At 36.0% G+C, this 19834-nt stretch overlaps 2 protein-coding genes across 3 annotated transcripts in view; one reads left to right on the top strand and one right to left on the bottom strand.

Moving 5' to 3' along the window:
* rab10 (RAB10, member RAS oncogene family) overlaps positions 1-6720 on the bottom strand; it is a 36290-nt gene extending 29570 nt beyond the window's left edge. The window contains exon 1 of one of the 2 annotated variants that reach the window (XR_012395457.1): positions 6108-6720. Coding sequence is in view for 1 of the 2 variants with exons in the window: in NM_001002566.1 (NP_001002566.1) it covers positions 6108-6234 (127 nt within the window). In the remaining variant the exon portion in view is untranslated. 2 annotated transcript variants of the gene reach the window in all.
* Positions 6721-18928: 12208 nt separating this feature from the next.
* kif3ca (kinesin family member 3Ca) overlaps positions 18929-19834 on the top strand; it is a 45814-nt gene continuing 44908 nt past the window's right edge. Inside the window, exon 1 of the mRNA XM_002661374.8 lies at positions 18929-19834. This exon is cut by the window's right edge and continues 811 nt beyond it. Coding sequence (XP_002661420.3) covers positions 19233-19834 — 602 coding nt within the window. The 5' untranslated portion in view covers positions 18929-19232.

The following is a 19834-nucleotide window of genomic DNA, read 5'->3' as shown; positions in this document are numbered from 1 at the left end:
TGGTCGACCCGAGATCAAACAAACCTTGTCATTGTCTTGATAAACAGACACAAAGCCAAGGAGAGAAAAAATCTGCAGTGTCCTGTTGTTGTTGTTTTATGAACCCGTCTAAAAGTGTGAGTGGTTGACTTTCTCGAGAGAGTTCGCGATCGCGTATCTATATTTAAAATAACAATCTTCTTGAGCTCATATTAATTACATGTGTGTGATTATTGAAGTGCTTCTGACAACCGATCTTTTCAGAAACAGACAAACGCGAGAGTAAAGAGCGACAAAACAAAGGAGAAGCCAGAAAAAACTGAGCAACTAATGATTCTTTCTGCAACCTAAAACATGTACAAACTGCCATGTTTAACTACTATCATCACCTTTTAGAGTATTATGAACTAGAAATGACGAAATTTCTTATTAACATAGGTTACACGTGCTGGTGAAGATTACAGACACAGATGAGAGGTTTGAACTGACTGTGGGCTATGTTGCGTGTTGTTTTTGAACCCAAATAAGGCCTAAATGTATGCTGTGTGCGGTTTTTCTTTAAATGATAACATATCGGAGACTGTAAGAGGCTGTATGTGTTCATATATGTTGCAATTTTATATTTATATCATTGATCGACAGTTATAATCAAATCATGTTCATTGAAAAGTTAGTGATGAACATTAATACACTCGTATTTATGAGTATAAAGCATCTGCTTTGTGAGAAGTGCTCCATTGGTACCCTTTTGGCAGTGGAAACGCAGGCCTGTTAAAGGTGACCCATGCTGACCCATACCATACCTTACCACTGGAAATGGGCCACAACATGAAAAATTATTCCGGCAATGTACATTAGAAGTAGAGGCTGCATTTCCTGTTTTCAGAAAGGAGTATCAAGTTATAGGTGTCAACTTCTGTTCATTTTAACCAGTTTCCTGACATATCAAAGCATCAACCTCGTGCTGACATAATTCACAACTCTGCCACCTGATCACACACACTTGGTGATAGCAACAGGAAGCCACAGGTGTGATGTGGTCACCTGACACGCCAAGAACAGTCATGAGATAAAAAAACACCATCGTAAAGGTCATGCACACACCCTTGTATGACCAGAAACCAGGTCAATGTTTGTTTTCATTGCCAAACAGGATCATTTTCAGTTTAAAACTCGAGCAATGACTCTATTCAGCTTTATATTTGGTATTAAAGATATATACAATTGATTAAAGGTGTTTCAGAAATGTACTTATTTTTTTATTAATAATTACTCAATGACTGCCAACGAAAATGTAATGTCATTTCAGAAGTTATGAACCAGGCCCTCATTTTATATCAAATGCTTTTCTTTGGTGTAACGTGCTGATGAATCATTCACAGTATAGCTTAGAAAAACCAGGAACGTGTTTTATCCAAGTAAACTGGGTCAGTTTTGATTTTTTTTTCTGTTCAGGAACAAGCTTCAACATTCATCGCATGAGTCACAGGCCAATAACCTTCTATAAACAGACAAAAGGCAAGAGGAATATTTTAATAATGACTACCCGTCACACTTAATGAAATTAATTATATTAAGTATCTTTCATGTTGCACATTAAAGCTTGCTGTAAAGAATGGTATGCCCAAAAAAGAAAATTAGCCCATAATTTACACACACTCAAGCTCTTTTGAAACTATAAACCTTTTTTATAACACAATCTTTTTGTCCATTATTAATGTCCATGCAAACAGGAAGTTCCTGAGATTTATTTCAGTATGTTGATTTACATACAACTGAAATGAAATAATGAGAAGGGGGTGGGGCTTTCTTTTGTGCATCATTACCTCATAGCAATCTAATGGTAAGAGGGGCGTGGTTATTCATATTAATATACAGTTGCTAACAGAAAAGAACGCCACTCCAAAGACAGAAGAAAATGGTCAGACCTTAAATTAGGAGTGCTCAAACATTTTCTTATAAAGGGCCAAAACCCAAACTTGATTGAGAGCGTGGGTCAAAATTAAATATACCAAACTATTACATTATAGCTGCCAAGGTGCATTCCTAATTTATTAATGTTGAAAAATAATTTGAAAAAAATACTACAGTCATATTAATAATTATACGTTTTACTTCTTACATTAAAAATATAAACAAACACATTTATAACACAATGGTGTTCAATGCTAAATACACTATATTTTTTTCCTATCTTCGAGTGATAGTTTTTGCATTTTTAAGAATCTACTTTATGCACATTTAATTGAATCAATTAATTTCAGTTGATTTTTTGTAGCTCAACAATTAAACAAATGGAAATTATGTTAACTTAGAAATGATGATCTCTGTTGAAGGAATTCGCCACAACCTTCAATTTTAAAGCCTGGTTTATACTTCTGCATCGAGTGATCATCGTAACCCAAGGCGCATTCCTTTGCGCTGCTGTGCATTTATACTTCTGCGCGCTGTTTGGTTTGCTCTGCAATAACACCTCCGAAATGCTAGCTGGCAGTAGGTGTTTATGTTCCTCTGTGAAAAGTTTTGCTGCTATTTTGTTTTTTCTGAACGCTACATTAATGTAGATGTAGTTTAACTTGTTCGAGGTGGGAACCGGTGGATGTGCAATAAATTTAATTATTAGGTAAACACAAAACAAAAGATTCCACCTGGAGCTCCTTCACGGGACTCGACACTTGTAAACACTCGCTCCATCAGGCCTGCACAGTTCTCAGCCCCGCCCATATCCATCAGCTATGCCAAGCTGACCAATCATAGAGCTTGTGATAACCGTCATTGCAACGTGTAGTTACATTTTTTGAAAGGTGCATATCAGTGACAACCTCGTCGAGGACTACGTGTTTACGGGCAAGATGCGCCGGAGCACACGCATGCCCTTGACGCAGAAGTATAAATCAGCCTTAATTCTTCTCTGATGGGATAGTGGGCCAATTCAAAAGTTACAATGGGCCAACTTTCTGCATCTCTGCTATAAATAAATATTACCAAAACACTTTAAGTGGACTAACTTGTATGGATTAATTATTTAACTTAATAATAACAATTTGAGCTACAAAAAACAAACAATGTAAATTTAGATTTCATGCAGACTTTAACAAATCGTCACCTTGGAATTATAAGGTTCTATCTGTGTTCTGAATGATTTTGAAATGTTGAGCTTTAAAGTTTTTGCATTTCATAGCAAACAGTATGCGTGTAAGATTTGCTTTTTTAAATAAAAAGTCTTAAAATGTAAACAACTTATAAAAAACATCCCATAATGTAAATAAGTTGTCATTTAATAAGAATATGTCAATAACTCAATTTTGACAAAAACGTTAGCTAGAACCATATAATTCTAAGGTGACTAAATATCCTTGCTCTTCTGAACTTTGTAATGGCAGTGATGCGTTTGAATCTCTTTTAAAAACACACTCATCAATAATAACAGCTTTCCATATGACTCCAGTGGGTTAATAAATGCCTTCTAATCTAAAGTGAACCAATGGGTTTTTGTAACAAAAATGTCAGTTTCAACAACTTTCTAAACTCACTGACTTCTGACAGTTGCTCACACACAATAATGAGTCGAGATACAAAGCACGACATTACAAAACGCTTAGCATAGCATAGCCAATTCTTGTCATACAGCTTGCTGTATGTCTGTCAGTGTTCTACATCATGAGTCTACTTTTGGATTACATTTATAAATGGATGAATGTGCTTTCTGAACCTCTAAAACCACAGCCACTGTTCATGGTTATTAAACGCCTGCAACGAATATTATTTGATATAACTCTGATTGGTAGTCTTTTAAAAAAAATGGAAAATCCACTTAAGATGCCTTGAGTATGAGAAAATAATGGGAAGTTAAAATTTTTGGGTGAACTATTCCTTTAAGACAAACACACAAGGCCGGCTGTGTCTAAATTTGACCCATGAAGTGGTGTGGACGGAGATCTCCTGTTACCCCCAGCAAAATGACCCTGCCATACATAAATGAGCTCAAGAGCATCTGCTAAATGACATCTACCCACGCCATGGTAAGAATATGTTCCTGTGATCTATGACGTACTTCTCATTAAAACTCACTTCATTTGACTTGTAGGCATTTGAATATTGAGAAACTGTGAGGAGAGGATGTTGAAACCATTGCATCAAATGACCAGCATCCGTGAGGACCATCTTTTTGGGACTAGGCATGGGCCGGTATAAGATTCTGACGGTATGATAACCTTGGGTAAAAATATTACATATTTTAGAGAAGCAATTACAATACCGTAATATCGTGAAAAGTTTCACGATATTACGGTATTGTAATTGCTTCTCTAAAATATGTTCTTTTTAAATGTCTGTCTAAAAACAACAACTTTTTCCCCCATTGAACATGGTATGTTTTTTACATTTAAAATATTTTGAAACAATAAATGTCAGGCTAAATCATTTAAATAACTTATGCTATTTTAATTACTTGAAAAGGCATCTTTGGATATCTTTCTTTTCTGTGGATATACAGTAAAGCCACGGCACTGTTCAGCTCTACAGCAGGTTGGAAGTTGGGTGTATAAGAGATTTGTTTTTCAGATGTTTCCTGAATCATGGACTGACCAGTAGCTTGTGATGTGTGGAGGTTCCTTTTCTACTGTTACCCTAAAAAAACCCTCATTAAAATGGTCATAAAAAACAAAACATAAAAATACCTTAGGAATAATATAAGAGAACATTTTTACGGTTTTAAAACCTTGACTTTTCAAAACCATGGTATACCTTAAAACCGGTTACCGTTCAATGCATGTTCAATGATATGGGTCAGATTGGGGTAAAGTTGGTTTTACATTCATTCACACATTCTGACTTTCTCCTTAATGATTAAATTTCAGAAAAATATTTTTTGCAATATCTTAATGGTCTACTGACAACATATTAGCAGCTACTCACTATCAAAATAGGATACAACATTGTTCACAGTTAATTAAATAGTGCTAATTATGCTTTAAAGTCAATGCAATTTCAGACAGAATATTTAAAGTATAACAGTAAACAATATAAGAGTGAGTCACAAGTTGTAACTGAATGAATGTGTGAATATAAAACCAATTTTACCTCAATATCGGTTAGGAAACAGATATTGCCGTTAAAAGGGTCAAACAAACAAGTGCCAAAAAGAAAATTAATTTTACCTTTAAATAGAACAAATCACATTTTAAGAATGATCATCTTTTCAGCACCATGGAAAATTGGACTCTGGCCAGTCAGAAAGTACCTTGGAAAAACCTTGGCATAAAATATTGTAATTGTTTAGCACAGTGACACAATGGCAGCAGTTTTTTCTATGCAAGAGATTTTTTGCAGCTCTCATACCTGACTAATAACTACAGCAAACACCCATAAACCGCCAAAATCCCATCTCGAATGTGACTTTCCCATGATATCATACGGAAAACACAACGAGCTACTGAAATGACAGGTTTAGCGTGGAGAAAACAGTTAGGCAACCAGTACATTGGCATGAGCCGTCTCGCGCATGCGCAGCAACGCAGCCGATGACGCCACATTAATGAATTGTTTATGCTTTAAAAAATAACTTATGATCGATTATTTTAACATATTCACAAGACAAACGCGCTATTTAACCTGTATTTGTGTTTTGTGCCAGTCTGTTAATAGGTTTAACCCTGATGATTGATGGAATGGGGTGTTTAATTCATTTTAGCATTCCACTTAAACATTTAACTTTAACCAAAAACCATGTTTTGATCTTATCTGGAACAAGATCATTATTAGATATAAAACACTGCCAACTCTTTCAGTCTATGCTTCTGACATCAAATTATTATTTGTCAGTCAACCCGCATGTTGCATCAAACTTTAACTCAACTACTGCTCCAACGCTGATCTAAAGAGACAGATGAACAAGACAGCCTTTATCAGACAACCAAAACAACCTGCACAAGTCTAACGTTACAACATGATTCTGAATCAACCGATTTCAGGTGATTCACTCAGCTGATGTGAAACAGTTAGCCGGTTAGCATGCTAAAGCCTAGAATCAAGGCCTAGCATCCGCACACACACATTTTTGACAGCATTTCTCATGTGAAACAGTTAATAAAACCCTCATGCCGGGTAGGCTCGGGCGTGATACCCACCTATAGTGGAGATAAAGGTGGTGTTGAAGGCGTCATCGGAGAATCGGAACAGCACGCAGGTCTTTCCCACCCCAGAATCGCCAATCAAGAGCAGTTTAAAGAGCAGATCATAGGTCTTCTTCGCCATCTGAGCTCTTATAAACACACACTGAAGAGAAACGGACAGAGACTGAGTGTGTGTTAAAGGGAAAGTGTGCGTGTGTTATCCGAAAACACACACCGGACAGTCTCTTCGGAGCTGAATTACTTTAATTTCCTCCGCAGGCTCTTCTTGTACTCCAAGGGAGACGTTTAAGACGTGTGTATCCTCTCAAAGTGTGCTGTTCGGTGTTTTTAATGTCTTTGTCTTTCTTTCTCTCACACTGTCGGGACAAAATGGCTCCTCCGCCCGACTCTCTCTCTCTCTTTCTTCAAACTACACCAGCGATCTGATTCAAATGAAAGATATTCCGCTTCATCCCAGCGATGCCGAATCGGACGAATCTCGTTTGACAGCTGGTACCGAACCGACACTCTTCACCGGGTCCGTTTGTTGAGTTTAGAAGAGGACAAACACACTGACGACCGACCAACCGCCGTCGCCTTCGAATGGAGCCACCACGGCGACACCCTAGGATTCAGAGCCACGCCTCTCTTCCCGCCCCTACGTCAGTGCTTGGCTTTGTGATTGGCTAAAAGCGCCGTTTTTCAAAACCATCTCGGACGCTGATTGGACAACCGTCAACCGTCCGGAGACATGAGGGCATCATTGACGTAGCTTTTCGGGGAGGGCGAATGCAGCTGGCGCAGCCCAGAATTTGGCCCGTAAACGGTGCTTCGTGGCCCGACAGTCGATTTCCGTCAGCCCGGAGCAGCGCCGCTAGGTGCGATTGGGTCACCGGGACGAATCCAGATGTTGAGTCAAAGCCGGTGATGTCAGCAGCACGGGTGTGTCCGTTTCAGAGCACTTCTATACGACAGGGCTAAAGTTATCCGCTGACAATGCTGAAACGTGGTACTGTGCTACTTTGAACATATAAATACCATAATACTGGCATGGTACTGTATATGTTTAAACAATGCAATTTAAAATAGCACTTGTTTGTGCCCATGTAGGTTTCAATTTACAAAATGACTAAATGCACACGGACTCCTGATTTATATATGTATATTAAAGTCAAAATTATTAGTTTTCCTGTTTAATAAATATTATATATATATATATATATATATATATATATATATATATATATATATATATATATATATATATATATATATATATATATATAAAATTATAAATATATATATTAACCAAATTACGTTTAACTAGAGCAAGGAATTTTTCGCAGTATTTCCTATAATACTTTTTCTTCTGGAGAAAGTCTTATTTTTATTTTGGCTAGAATAAAAGCAATTTAATTTTATTAAATCCATTTTAAGGTCAATATTATTAGCCCCTTACCCTATTTGTTTTATTTCAGCTAGAATAAAACACACTTTACGTTTTTTTAAAAACCATTGTAGGGTTAATGTTATTAGCCCCCAATGTTTTGTTTTTTTTCGATAGTCTACAGAAATAAACCATCGTTATACAGTAACTTGCCTTATTACCCTAACCTGCCTAGTTACCCTACTAACCTAGTTAAGCCTTTGTCACTTTAAGCTGTATAGAAGTGTATTGAAAAGTATCTAGTCAAATATTATTCACTGTCATCATGGCAAAGATAAAATAAATCAGTTATTAGAAATGAGTTATTAAAACTATTATGTTTAATAATGTGTTGAAAAAATCTGCTCTCTGTTAAACAGAAATTGCGGGAAAAATAAACAGAGAGGCGAATAATTCACAGGTTTTATTCATTCTGATTTGTACTGTATTTAATTTATTAAATTTTCAAAATCTAATATATATATATATATATATATATATATATATATATATATATATATATATATATATATATATATTATAAAGTTGGCGGTTCACACCGCTGTGGTGACCCCTGATGAAGAAGGACTAAGCCAAAGAAAAAAATAATGAATGAATGTTTCCATGTAACAACAAAAACAAATGTATAATATACAAGGGCATTTTTTGGTATCACTGTTAAAAAAAGTTGACTCAGTTTTTGTTGTTCCAAATTGTAAGGCAACTTGCTGTGGACAGTGCGGATCTTTTTTGAGTTGACTTGATTTATGTTGAGTCAACTCAAAAAAGCTCTGCAGCAAGTTGCCTTACAATTTTAAGTTGAGTCAACTTTTTTACAGTGTAGTAATAACTTCTCACAGAAAAGATTTATAATCTATTAAAAGTCAAGTGTCACTGTCAAGGGAAATTCAAATTGTATACATATGAGTGAGTAAGGTCCAAACTGTTTCAGTATGGCTTTATATTCAATTCATTTCACCTTTATTTGTATAGCGCTTTTACAATGTAGATTGTGTCAAAACAGCTTCATAAGATCATAGTAAACTGAAACAGTGTAGTTCAGTTTTCAGTGTTTAAGTTTAGTTCAGTTTAGTGTGGTTTAATAGTCACTACTGAGAGTCCAAATACATCGATGCACAGCTCTACAGATCCCCAACCATGCAAGCCAGTGGCGACAGCGACGAGGAAAAAAATACTATTGACAAAAGTGAAGAATTAAAAAACCTTGAGAGAAATCAGGCTCAGTTGGGCACGACCATTTCTCCCCTGGCCAAACATCTTGTGTAGAGCTGCAGTCAAGGTGCCGGAGGCTGGAAGCTGGAGTGTCCCTGGACTGTCACAGAAATCAGTCTCATGCTCCTCCATGACCACCACAGCAGCTGCTCAGAATACGGGCTGGTCCAGGATATGGAAATCTTGGGAACATCTCGTCGCTAGTCTTGGATCGAATCAGTTGCGCTGCATTGTCTGAGGGCCTCAGGATGAGTATCCCCAGGTTTAGGAATTGGAGAATAAAGAGAATAATTAGCGTAGCTGCTGTTCATAGTGTATATAAACAAGATGCAGAAACCTGTGTGGAGCACATTCATGTATCATACCGCTAAGTGATGGCCTGAGTGTGTGCTTTACTAAAAAGATTGGTCTTTAATCTGTGTCTGAGCCTCGGACGTTATCAGGAAGGCTATCCCAGAGTTTAGGAGCCATAAATGAGAAGGCTCGACCTCCTTTACTAGACTTTGCTATTCTAGGTACTACCAGAAGCTCTGAGTTTTGAGATCTTGAAGAGCGAGCTGGATTGTAGAGAGACAGAAGGTTGGTTAGATAAACAGGAGCTAGATTATTTCAAGCTTTATATGTAAGAAGCAATATTTTAAATTCAATACAAAACTTAACAGGCAGCCAGTGTAAGGAGGATAAAATTGGGGTGATATGATCATATTTTCTAGACCTGGTCAGAACTCTGGCTGCTGCATTTTGTACAAGCTGAAGTTTGTTAATAGAGGATGCTGGGCAGCCAGCAAACAGAGTATTACAGTAATCCAGCCTAGAAGTCATAAAAGCATGAACTAGCTTTTCTGCGTCTAAGATGGATATACTTCGTAACTTAGCGATATTTCTCAGATGAAAGAAGGCAGTTTTTGTGACATGGAAGACAGGATTTTCAAAAGTTAAATTGCTGTCTAGTATGACATCCAGATCTTTTATAGTAGAGCTAACGCTAACTTTTTATATATGAAGTGTCTGAATACGTTTTTACATAAAATTCTTTTGTTCAATGAAAATGATATATGCATCTTAACACACCATTAATGCTAATAAAGAACTGATATTATATTAGCTGTGTTTAACGAAGAGAATAAATCCAAATATTTAATTTAATTTTCCTTCAGCTTAGTCCCTTTATTCCTCAGGGGTCACCACAGCAGAATGAATCGGCAACTTATCCAGCATATGTTTTATGCAGCGGATGCCTTTCCAGCTGTAACCCAGTATTGGGAAGCACCCATTTACACTCATACACTACGGCCAATTTAGTTTATTCAATTCACCTTTAGGCTATAGCGCATGTCTTAGGTCTGTGCTGGGACTCGAACCAGTGACCCTCTTGCTGTCAGACGACTGTGAGTAACCGTGTTGCCCTAAATCCAAATACCCCAATTAACTTGTTTTCAAAATGCTGTGGTAAAAGAAACGAGCTACAAACTTTTAGAAACAGCTACATTTCTTTCTGGAGTAAGTCCTCGTGTTCTCATGTCCTGCGAGGTTTGAAGAATTTGGCTATTGTTTGTTAGTCACTGCACAACATTTTGCCGAATGCAGCTGTAAACATGCAGAAACCTGCTGTGACTCAGAGAAGCGTTTTATTTCTCTATGTCTGTCTGCTCTGTTTTCCTGTCTCCAATCCTCCTGCTTCACACATGGCTACATGAATGTTTGATATTATCGGAATTTGCTTGGTCAAATGTTTCTGTTTCTCTTCATTGGATGCTCATTCTTCTCTCTAAACCCACATGAGGAAAAAGATAAAATGTAGTTCTACCAGTTTCTGACTCTTCATGTCTTTTGACTGTTTTTTAGTTGCCTGACAAACTAGTTAACACACACACACACACACACACACGCACACACAGCAGAGCCGTAGTTGAGGGTTGTGTAAGTGAATCTGCTGTTTTGTGAGTCACAGTGGAGTTAAACATCTGGTTCTGTTAAATCCACCGGATGTCATTCAGGGTTTTTGAGTCACTGCATTTTAAAAGCCATTTCTTTGTGCATAGAAAGTTTAACATGTATAGAATCAATCATTGATCTCTTTAACATGATTATAACAGGATTAAACTGACATTTATGGGTAATTCTTCAAATGCAGGCACTTTTATGTCCTTTAATATCCAAAAATATATAATTTTGTTCAAATTCCTCTTTCTTTGTTAAACTAACAATAAAACCTACTTAAAAAAATTACTAGCTTTCAGTTATTTATTTTTCATATTATTCAACCTCCTTTTAGGTGTCAAAATCACTGTTTTCATCTTGTCGCACACCCAGAGTTTTAAACTTCAACAATGAAAATAGCATTTTAAAATATTATTTATTTGGTATCTATTAATGTATCTTAATGAAACACCAGTGAAATAATTTAAATGTTTTATAGTTATTAATGTGAGACTATTATCAATATTATTTTTATACAAAATATTGCTGTCGCACAGTATCAGTGTCATTCCCAACACAACGCTGTAATGTCGCTTTAAAACGTTTGTGTGAAAGATTATTTAGGTGGTTTCTATGAAAATGAAGAGTGCCATCTGAGCACATGTTCAAGATGGAGGGAATTTACATTTTTATCAACAACACTTGAATCAAGGTAAATATTGTAAATGTTGGTTAATATTGCTTGATAAGGAAATTCGTTTATTCTACGTCATTTCCAAACATGTTGTATTTCAAAGATGTTTTTAAAAACCAAACAAAATTTAGGTAAATAAGAGTGTTTAGTACACTGTTGAAGTCAGAATTATTAGCCCCCCCTGGAATTATTAGCCCCCCTGTTTAATTAAATTAGCCTAAAGGGGCTAATAATTTTGTCCCTAAAATATTACATATTAATTATAAAATATTAAAAACTGCTTTATTCTAGTTGAAATAAAACAAATAAGACTTTCTCCAGAAGAAAAAAATATTATCAGACATGCTGTGAAAATTTCTTTACTCTGTTAAACATCATTTGGGAAATATTTAAAAAAAGAGAAAAAAATTAAAAGGGAGGCTAATAATTCTGACTTCAACTGTACATGAAAGGCTAGAATCAATTCAAAGCTAATCGGTGAAACTATTTTTAATTTTTTTCCACAATAAACTGTTGAAATGTCATTTCCAACCACTGTCATTTCCATCACCACGCACATTTAAAAAACATATTTTAAAAGTTCTCATCACAAATTAAAAGTGTATTCACAATGTGTAAGTTCATGCTCTGTTTAATATGCAAATTTTCTAATAAGCTCTTAACCAAATTAATATGACATTTTTGAGTGACAGGTGTACAATTCATCATACAGCTAATTTATTTCATTGACAAATGTATGTGTGTATGTATATATATATATATATATGTATATATATATATATATATATATATATATATATATATATATATATATATATATATGTATGTATATATATATATATATATATATATATATATATATATATATATATATGTATATATATATGTATGTATGTATGTATATATATATATATATATATATATATATATATATATATATATATATATATGTATGTATATATATGTATGTATATATATATATATATATATATATATATATATATATATATATATATATATATATGTATATATATATATATATATATATATATATATATATATATATATATATATATATATATATATATATATATATATATATATTGTGGAAAGATTGGTTAAACTAGATACAAAAATAATCTTAGACATTGTTTGACTGCCATAAATTATTTCATTTTGAAATAAAAGCTATATATTGAGATGTGGAGGAATTTACATTTGTTCAGTTCATGATGTTTCTCTCCTTATCTAAGTTTGTCCTCTTACAGATCTTAAAACTAGAGAAATTGTTTAAACTTGTGAGGCTGTTGCGTTCATTTTGAACAAGTTTACTCAACTTCACAAGTAGTTGAAGAATGGCCCTTATTCAACCAATATTTAACCTTAAGATTGGCCTTTTGTAAGTTATGTGTAAAACTTCCAGTATGATCTGTTTCTAGCTCAACGTTAGTCTATTTTACTTTGATGCTACAAGTTATGCTGCTTGATATTGCAAGCTGTATTGTTATTGTATCATTTTAAGTATTATGGCACTGGTGTAAAGTAACAAATAAAAATACTCAAACTACTGTAATTGAGTAGTTTTTCTCAGAAATAGTAATTTAAAAATGTGTACTTTTACTTTCCCTTAAGTACAATTATAGTGCTGTATCAGTACTTTTACTCCTCTACTTTCCATCAAACTACACAGTGGTGGAAAGAGTACTGAAAATCATACTCAAGTAAAAGTACCATTACTCGCCAAAACATGTGGAAGTAGAGTAAAACTATCTATTGTAAATATTACTCAAAGTGTAAGTAAAAAGTAGAGCTTTCAATTTGTGGATGTGTGTAAACGAAGCATTCTGTAGTGCATTTAGTGATTTCCCAGCAGGCTAACAACATCATAAGACGTTAATATTAGGTTAGATTCAGGTTGTGATGTCAGGTGACCAAAATTCAATGTCTAGCCAGCGTCTGAGGACAACATTATTGTGATGTCCAATAATGACGTTGATATTTGGTTGATTTTAGGTTGATTTTAGGTTGTGTTGGAAAGTGACCAAAATCCAACGTCGCGCAAAATTACAAATCCATCAGCTTTTCACAGCGTACTCGCTGATCTACTTTTTACTCATACTTTGAGTAATATTTACAACTGATACCTATATTTACTCTACTTGCACCACATTTTTAAGCAAGTAATGGTACTTTTACTTAAATATGATTTTTCAGTACTCTTTCCAACACTGTATTAGGGTAATTATAGACTGGGTTGTTGCGCATATAGGCCTAGTTTTGTTGTTTACTCACTTTAGCATTTTAGATATTAGCCGTTAATGAACCGGAAGTCAGGCACATTCACAGAAAATAGTTTAGGCTACTTCCGCGTTGCAAAATAAGTAGGATTATTTCAATAATGGTGCATTTTTGATGCATGTTATTTAAAAGTTTACATATTGAATATTAAATAGGCTATAATGCTTTTTTTCACTCATGTTAAAGCCCCAATCCAATTCTATTTTTATACCTCTTTCCCTTCCCCTTAAAACCAAGTGTGAAGGGCTTTAAAAAAATGTACCTGTAAGAATTGGGACACCACTGCAGCCCCTGCACACGTAATCGTGATCTCTTGCTTCATATGAGATCAGACGATGCAACTGAGTTATTCCAGTTGCTTTATGTTTTGGTATTTATCTTCAGGAAATCACTCAGATTGGCTAATCGGGAGGACCGGGAGAATTTCCGGTGGGCCGGTCCATTTTTTGGCTGCGAGGGCCGGTGTCCCTTGATGCTTACACTTTCAGCAGTCAGACTTTTTTCATTTATTTATTTATTTGACCATAGCCTCACTCTTTTTATTCATTATTTTGCCGCCTAGCTCTTTTATTTATTTCCTTGCAGCCCCATGAGCAAAATGCAGCCTGCAGGTTAATGATAATGTAACTATAGTCATCATTCAATCCCACACAGCGGCACCTCAATTAATGAGTATTACACCTGCTTAATGAAAATCAGATGAATCACTACATTAATAAATCAGACATAACACGATCAGATATCTAAAGGGGAGAAAAGATTAAGCCATTAACAGAAAGTAACACTGTGGTTAAAAGAGTCTTGCAGGTTACAGCGCAACATTTAGTTTTTATTCCAGCCGCATCAGTGTAACAGCGCCGTTGTGGTCCAGTGGTCAGCATGGTGCAGTATGATACTGCCGACCCGTGTTCGAACTTCACATGAGTAATTATTTTTTATTTTTTCAATCTTATTGTTAAGACATATAATACTGTTAGGGTTGTTGAACATTTGAAGTTCTAAAGCAGCAGTTTTCTTTAAAAAGATGTGATAGTGTCATTAGAAACTGAATTGGAAATGACCTTATTTGATATAGTCAGTCGTGACCTGAGGTGGGCCGGCCTAAGGCTTGAAACTCCAGGGTTGAAAAGGAGTCCCACTCCGGCCCTGGTTCATAACGATCTAATATGGCAAAAGGTTCGTAACTGTAATGTGTATTTACAGAGTGGCCATATTCATCAAAGTAAACACACCAAAAACAACATTAACATTGTAGCAGACACTGTAAAAGCTCATTCCCAGCCACTAGACCTTTCTGACAGGGTATTCGAGTGTCATAGGGCTCTATTTTGACGGTCCATGCGCATTGCGCAAAACGCAGGGCGCAAACGCTTTCAGGGTGTGTCAGGACGCGTTTTTGCTAATTTAAGGACGGGAAATCTGCCTTGCGCCGCGGCGCATGGTCTAAAAGGGTTGAGTTTATTTTCTTAATGAGTTATAGGTGTGTTTTGAGAATAAACCAATTAGAGTCTCATCTCCCATTCCCTTTAAGACCCAGCTGCGTCGCGCCAAGAGCGCATTCGCTATTTACAGGACGCAAAGTAAGTCTAAGTGGAAAAAAATGAGCATTTCACTAGCAAACAGTTGACAGTTTATTAACAGAAAACTGTTAAACAGAGCATCTACTGCGTGAGAATGAGAGATAATGGATCTACTTTCACTTTCGCTCTTGGATAGGGAAACCTTTACCCACAGACATCAATTAGTCTATAAATAATTAACTTTGTTTGTTAAGCAAAAATATTCGTTTCAAAACTATTTCTAAATTCAGTTCTAATTTCCAGCAAACGAATAAATGAACAATAATAACAAAATGTGCTCAATAACCTGAGTTATATCCTAAAACACATGCTGTGCCCCATATGGTCTAAAACCTGACAGGTGGGCAAATCTAAGCTTGTTTTTAATAAAACAAATATAAATATGGATTTAATAAATAATACTGCTAATAATAATAACATTATACAAAAGCAAATTGTTATGAATGAACTGAAAAAGCCTCCCGAGATGAAGAAGACATAAAAGCAGTGATTTTTCATATTTATGTAGGCTAGAAAATAATATGTTTTGTAATATTTTAATCCTTTATATTTATATTCTATATCTATTCTTATTATATCCTATATATATATATCTTTAATATTTAAATATTTTATTTTTTAAAGATATTTGCCTATTGCTCTCTTGTGTGTATTAAGCAGTGTGTAAGCGAGGTGCAACTCTGCGCCGGAGTTTAGACCGGGTTAGTTTCGGTCTAATGAAAAATCTATTTTAGTTTCTCAAAATAGCAACGCGCCAGCGGTCCGCCTCAGAACGCCTTCCTTTTTAGACCAGAACGCCTATGGGCGCACAAATGAGCGCAAATGCATTTGCTATTTAAACAGCGTAGTGCAACGCCTCAAAACCACTCTTGCGCCAAGCTGAAACTACCAAAAGACTACTGCGCCACGCCTTGCGCCACACTGCGCCAGGTGTATGATAGGGCCCATAGAGTGTCAGAATGTTGTGGGACTGCTGTACAGGAGTTATTATTATGGATTATAGATAGCGAAAGTTTTAAAACACGAATGCAGTTATGAATATATGAAAAGTGAAAACATGTGCTTGTTTGTTGATGACGACGTGTGCAAGTGCTGTAGTGCTGTCCAATTTCTTAGGGGTAAATTTTGAAGCCACTACACTTCGCACTCGGTTTTAAGAGCCAAGGGGAAGGGGTAGGAGTACAAAAATAGAATTGGGATCGGGCCTAATTTGTGGATCTCCTTACTTCCGGGTGCAACTATCCTGCCATTGTGGCTGGTGCATTCCAGGAAATTTTCTTACTAATTGATTTCGAGTGTGATCCAGAAAAATCTCTGTATTAAGGGGTATCTAGCCCTTCCCTTTAGCCTTTAGCCCTACGCCTTCAAGCTAAAGAGAATTGGGACACCTCTACCCCTTCACGTGAACGTGCAAAACGAGGGGTATAGGGGTAAGGGGAACAGCTAAAGGAAAGAACTGGGATTGGGCCTAAGTGGATCGTATTGAGAGGTAGCGTCATAGTTTCCTATTTGTTCATTTCAGGATGGCATTGATTCAACCAAAGATATGTTTCACCAAGTGCTTAGGCTTCCTCATGTTTGGGTGAATGCACAAAACCTTCTTCCTTGCTTTGAAACCCAAGATCTGTTCATTTTCTACTGTCAGACTATAGTGATCAGGTCTGTATGGGTCTAAAAGAGGATTATCGGGACTGATAACATAAAATAATAAGATTGATCATCATCATAATGTATGCAAGTTAAATACGATATCAAATGTAAAGCCTACAGGTGAGAATTAAACTGTATAGACCAATTTGAGGTATGTAAACAATAACAATGGTCCCAATGTATTTGCTGTTTTGCATTTTTAATTTCTATAGCTTCTGAAAATCTAAAAAGAGCCACATATTGATTGTTACAGTTATGAAATAGTTTCATTAGAAGCAGGAAATGTTCATGGGCCTATGACATCACCACATTGAAATTGTCTATATGTTAAAACTCCACTAGATGCCGCCATTGATGCATTTGTAACAAACCAATAAGGAAACGGAATATAATTTTAATTAGCTCACTGCCTATTAATAAATGAAAGCGTAATCTATGTATAACTGTCAATAGCACTATAATTTCTGTTTTATAAAATGTTCTTGCGCTATTACATTATAGAATGTTAATGTTGGACATTTGCTTAAAACATTTATAGCTGCAAAGGCTACACTTAATGCATTTCTATTAAGCTCCAGTGCAGAATGACGAGACAATATAGAACGAATTATATGAAAAAAATGTAATTGAAATCATAAAAGTACTTTCATGTTTATGATATTAATAATAAAGGCTTATTTTAGTATGTATTTAAATATTTGATCAAGCACTGATCTGGAATGTCTCTCATTTAATCTGATTAAATCTGCATTAAACTCATTTAACTCCAAATCCCATGTAACACTGGGGTCTCTTGATTCAGGATGCAGTGTGTGTGTGTGTGTGTGTGTGTGTGTGTGTGTGTGTGTGTGTGTGTGTGTGTGTGTGTGTGTGTGTGTGTGTGTGTGTTTAACAGTGTTGCCATGTTCGCCCTTAATAAACGAGTTTCGTCCTTGTTTCAGTCGTCTTTGTGGCTTATTAATAAGTTTATTAACATTTTTTTGCATGTTAAATTTCTGTGTGTATAGAATTACAAATAAACAACAAAAATATAGGACTTCAGTTTTGTAGTTTGCCAGGCACTTATGCTTACTGTTTTATTATCATGATTCTCTTAATTCTTACCGTGCATATCCACTAGCTTATTGTACACAGAGAGCTCTCCAATGCTTTGTTGATCACACCGTTATTTATAAAATGAATGAATTAAATTAATCATGTTTAATATACACTGTTAAATGCTGGGTGCCACACAACTGATTTGTGTTGTGACAACACGAAAGACATAAGTTACTTTATTTGTTTTTACAAATTTAAGTGGTTTGAACATAAAACAATTAAGCTCGTTTTAAATTAGACGTTTGAACAAACAGCAAACTTTTTTTTCAGAGTTGGCTTGTGTTTAATTTGTGTGTGTGTGTGTGTGTGTGTGTGTGTGTGTGTGTGTGTGTGTGTGTGTGTGTGTGTGTAGCCAGCCAGCTAGGTGAAATGTTAAGCATTTAAGTCATTGCAACCACAGACGGAATTTATTTTAACATTTAAATGATGTCTGTTTAAATCTAATTTGATCATATTTGTTATAATAATGGTGAGTGAAGCAATTATTATTCATTATTAAATTTTTAAATATTATATAATAATTATTATTTATTATAATAATTATTATTTGTTTATAAATTAATTATTTATTAATTATTTATTTATGTTCTAAGTTTAATAATAATTATTATTATTTATGTTTTAAGTATATTTTCAGGGGAACAAAATGAAACTATTAACATAGTAATTTTTAAGTAATATTAATATTTGGGCCCCATCAAGGGCTCCTGTTAATCTAGTCAGTTACCCTCTGCCTATCACAAAAATATCATTTTTCAGAATCATATAATTTCACTGATGGAAAAATATTTTAGAAAGTTAAATCAAGATTTATGATAACAAATATCTGTAATATAGAGGAGGCATAATGATAATTAAAAAAGGTGCTTGTTTCTCTTCCGATATCTGGCAACCCGAATGTGAGAGTGTATGCGCGCGTGTGTGTGTGTGACTGTGTGTGTGTATTTGGGCAGGGCTGCAGTGAAGCGCAGCTGATGTGTGTGATTCTCTGTCAGACGCGCTTGTATTGCTGATCTTCATGAGCATCGGTGAAAATCGGCGAGATAAATTAAGCCTATGATTTCATCCATACGTGTTCATGCCGGAACCGCCTTTATCGTTTATTCATTCGCGGAGACAGACCGCAGAGATTTGCTCCAGGACTGACATTATGCGCTCGGTTACCGGGGGGTGCTGATGCTGACATTCCCATCTTCCTCCATCCATCTAATTTACGCTCGTTTATTAGACATTCAGCCATCATGTCCATGAAATCAAAGACCGGTGAGTCAGTGAAGGTGGTGGTCCGGTGTCGCCCGCTCAACCGTAAAGAAGAATCGTCGGGTTATGAGAATATCGTGCAGATGGACGTGAAACTGGGCCAGGTGGCCCTGCGGAACGCCAAGGCGGGTCCCGGAGATCTGCTCAAAACCTTCACGTTTGATGCGGTTTACGACGAGTGCTCCAAACAGGGCGACCTGTATGACGAAACAGTGCGGCCGCTCATAGACTCGGTGCTCCGCGGATTTAACGGCACCATCTTCGCGTACGGACAGACGGGAACCGGGAAGACGTACACCATGCAGGGCCAATGGCTGGACGCCGAGCGCCGCGGCATCATCCCGAACTCCTTCGAGCACATCTTCACGCACATCTCGCGCTCGCAGAACCAGCAGTACCTGGTCCGGGCTTCCTATCTGGAGATCTACCAGGAGGAGATCCGCGACCTGCTCACCAAAGACCACAGCAAGAAGCTGGAGCTGAAGGAGAGCGCAGACTCAGGGGTGTACATCAAAGATCTGTCCTCCTTCGTCACCAAGAACGTGAAGGAGATCGAGCATGTGATGAATGTGGGCAACCAGAC

Source organism: Danio rerio, chromosome 20 (genome assembly GCF_049306965.1).
Source record: "Danio rerio strain Tuebingen ecotype United States chromosome 20, GRCz12tu, whole genome shotgun sequence".
Taxonomy (NCBI): domain Eukaryota; kingdom Metazoa; phylum Chordata; class Actinopteri; order Cypriniformes; family Danionidae; genus Danio; species Danio rerio.
This window is presented reverse-complemented; position numbering and strand designations above follow the sequence as displayed.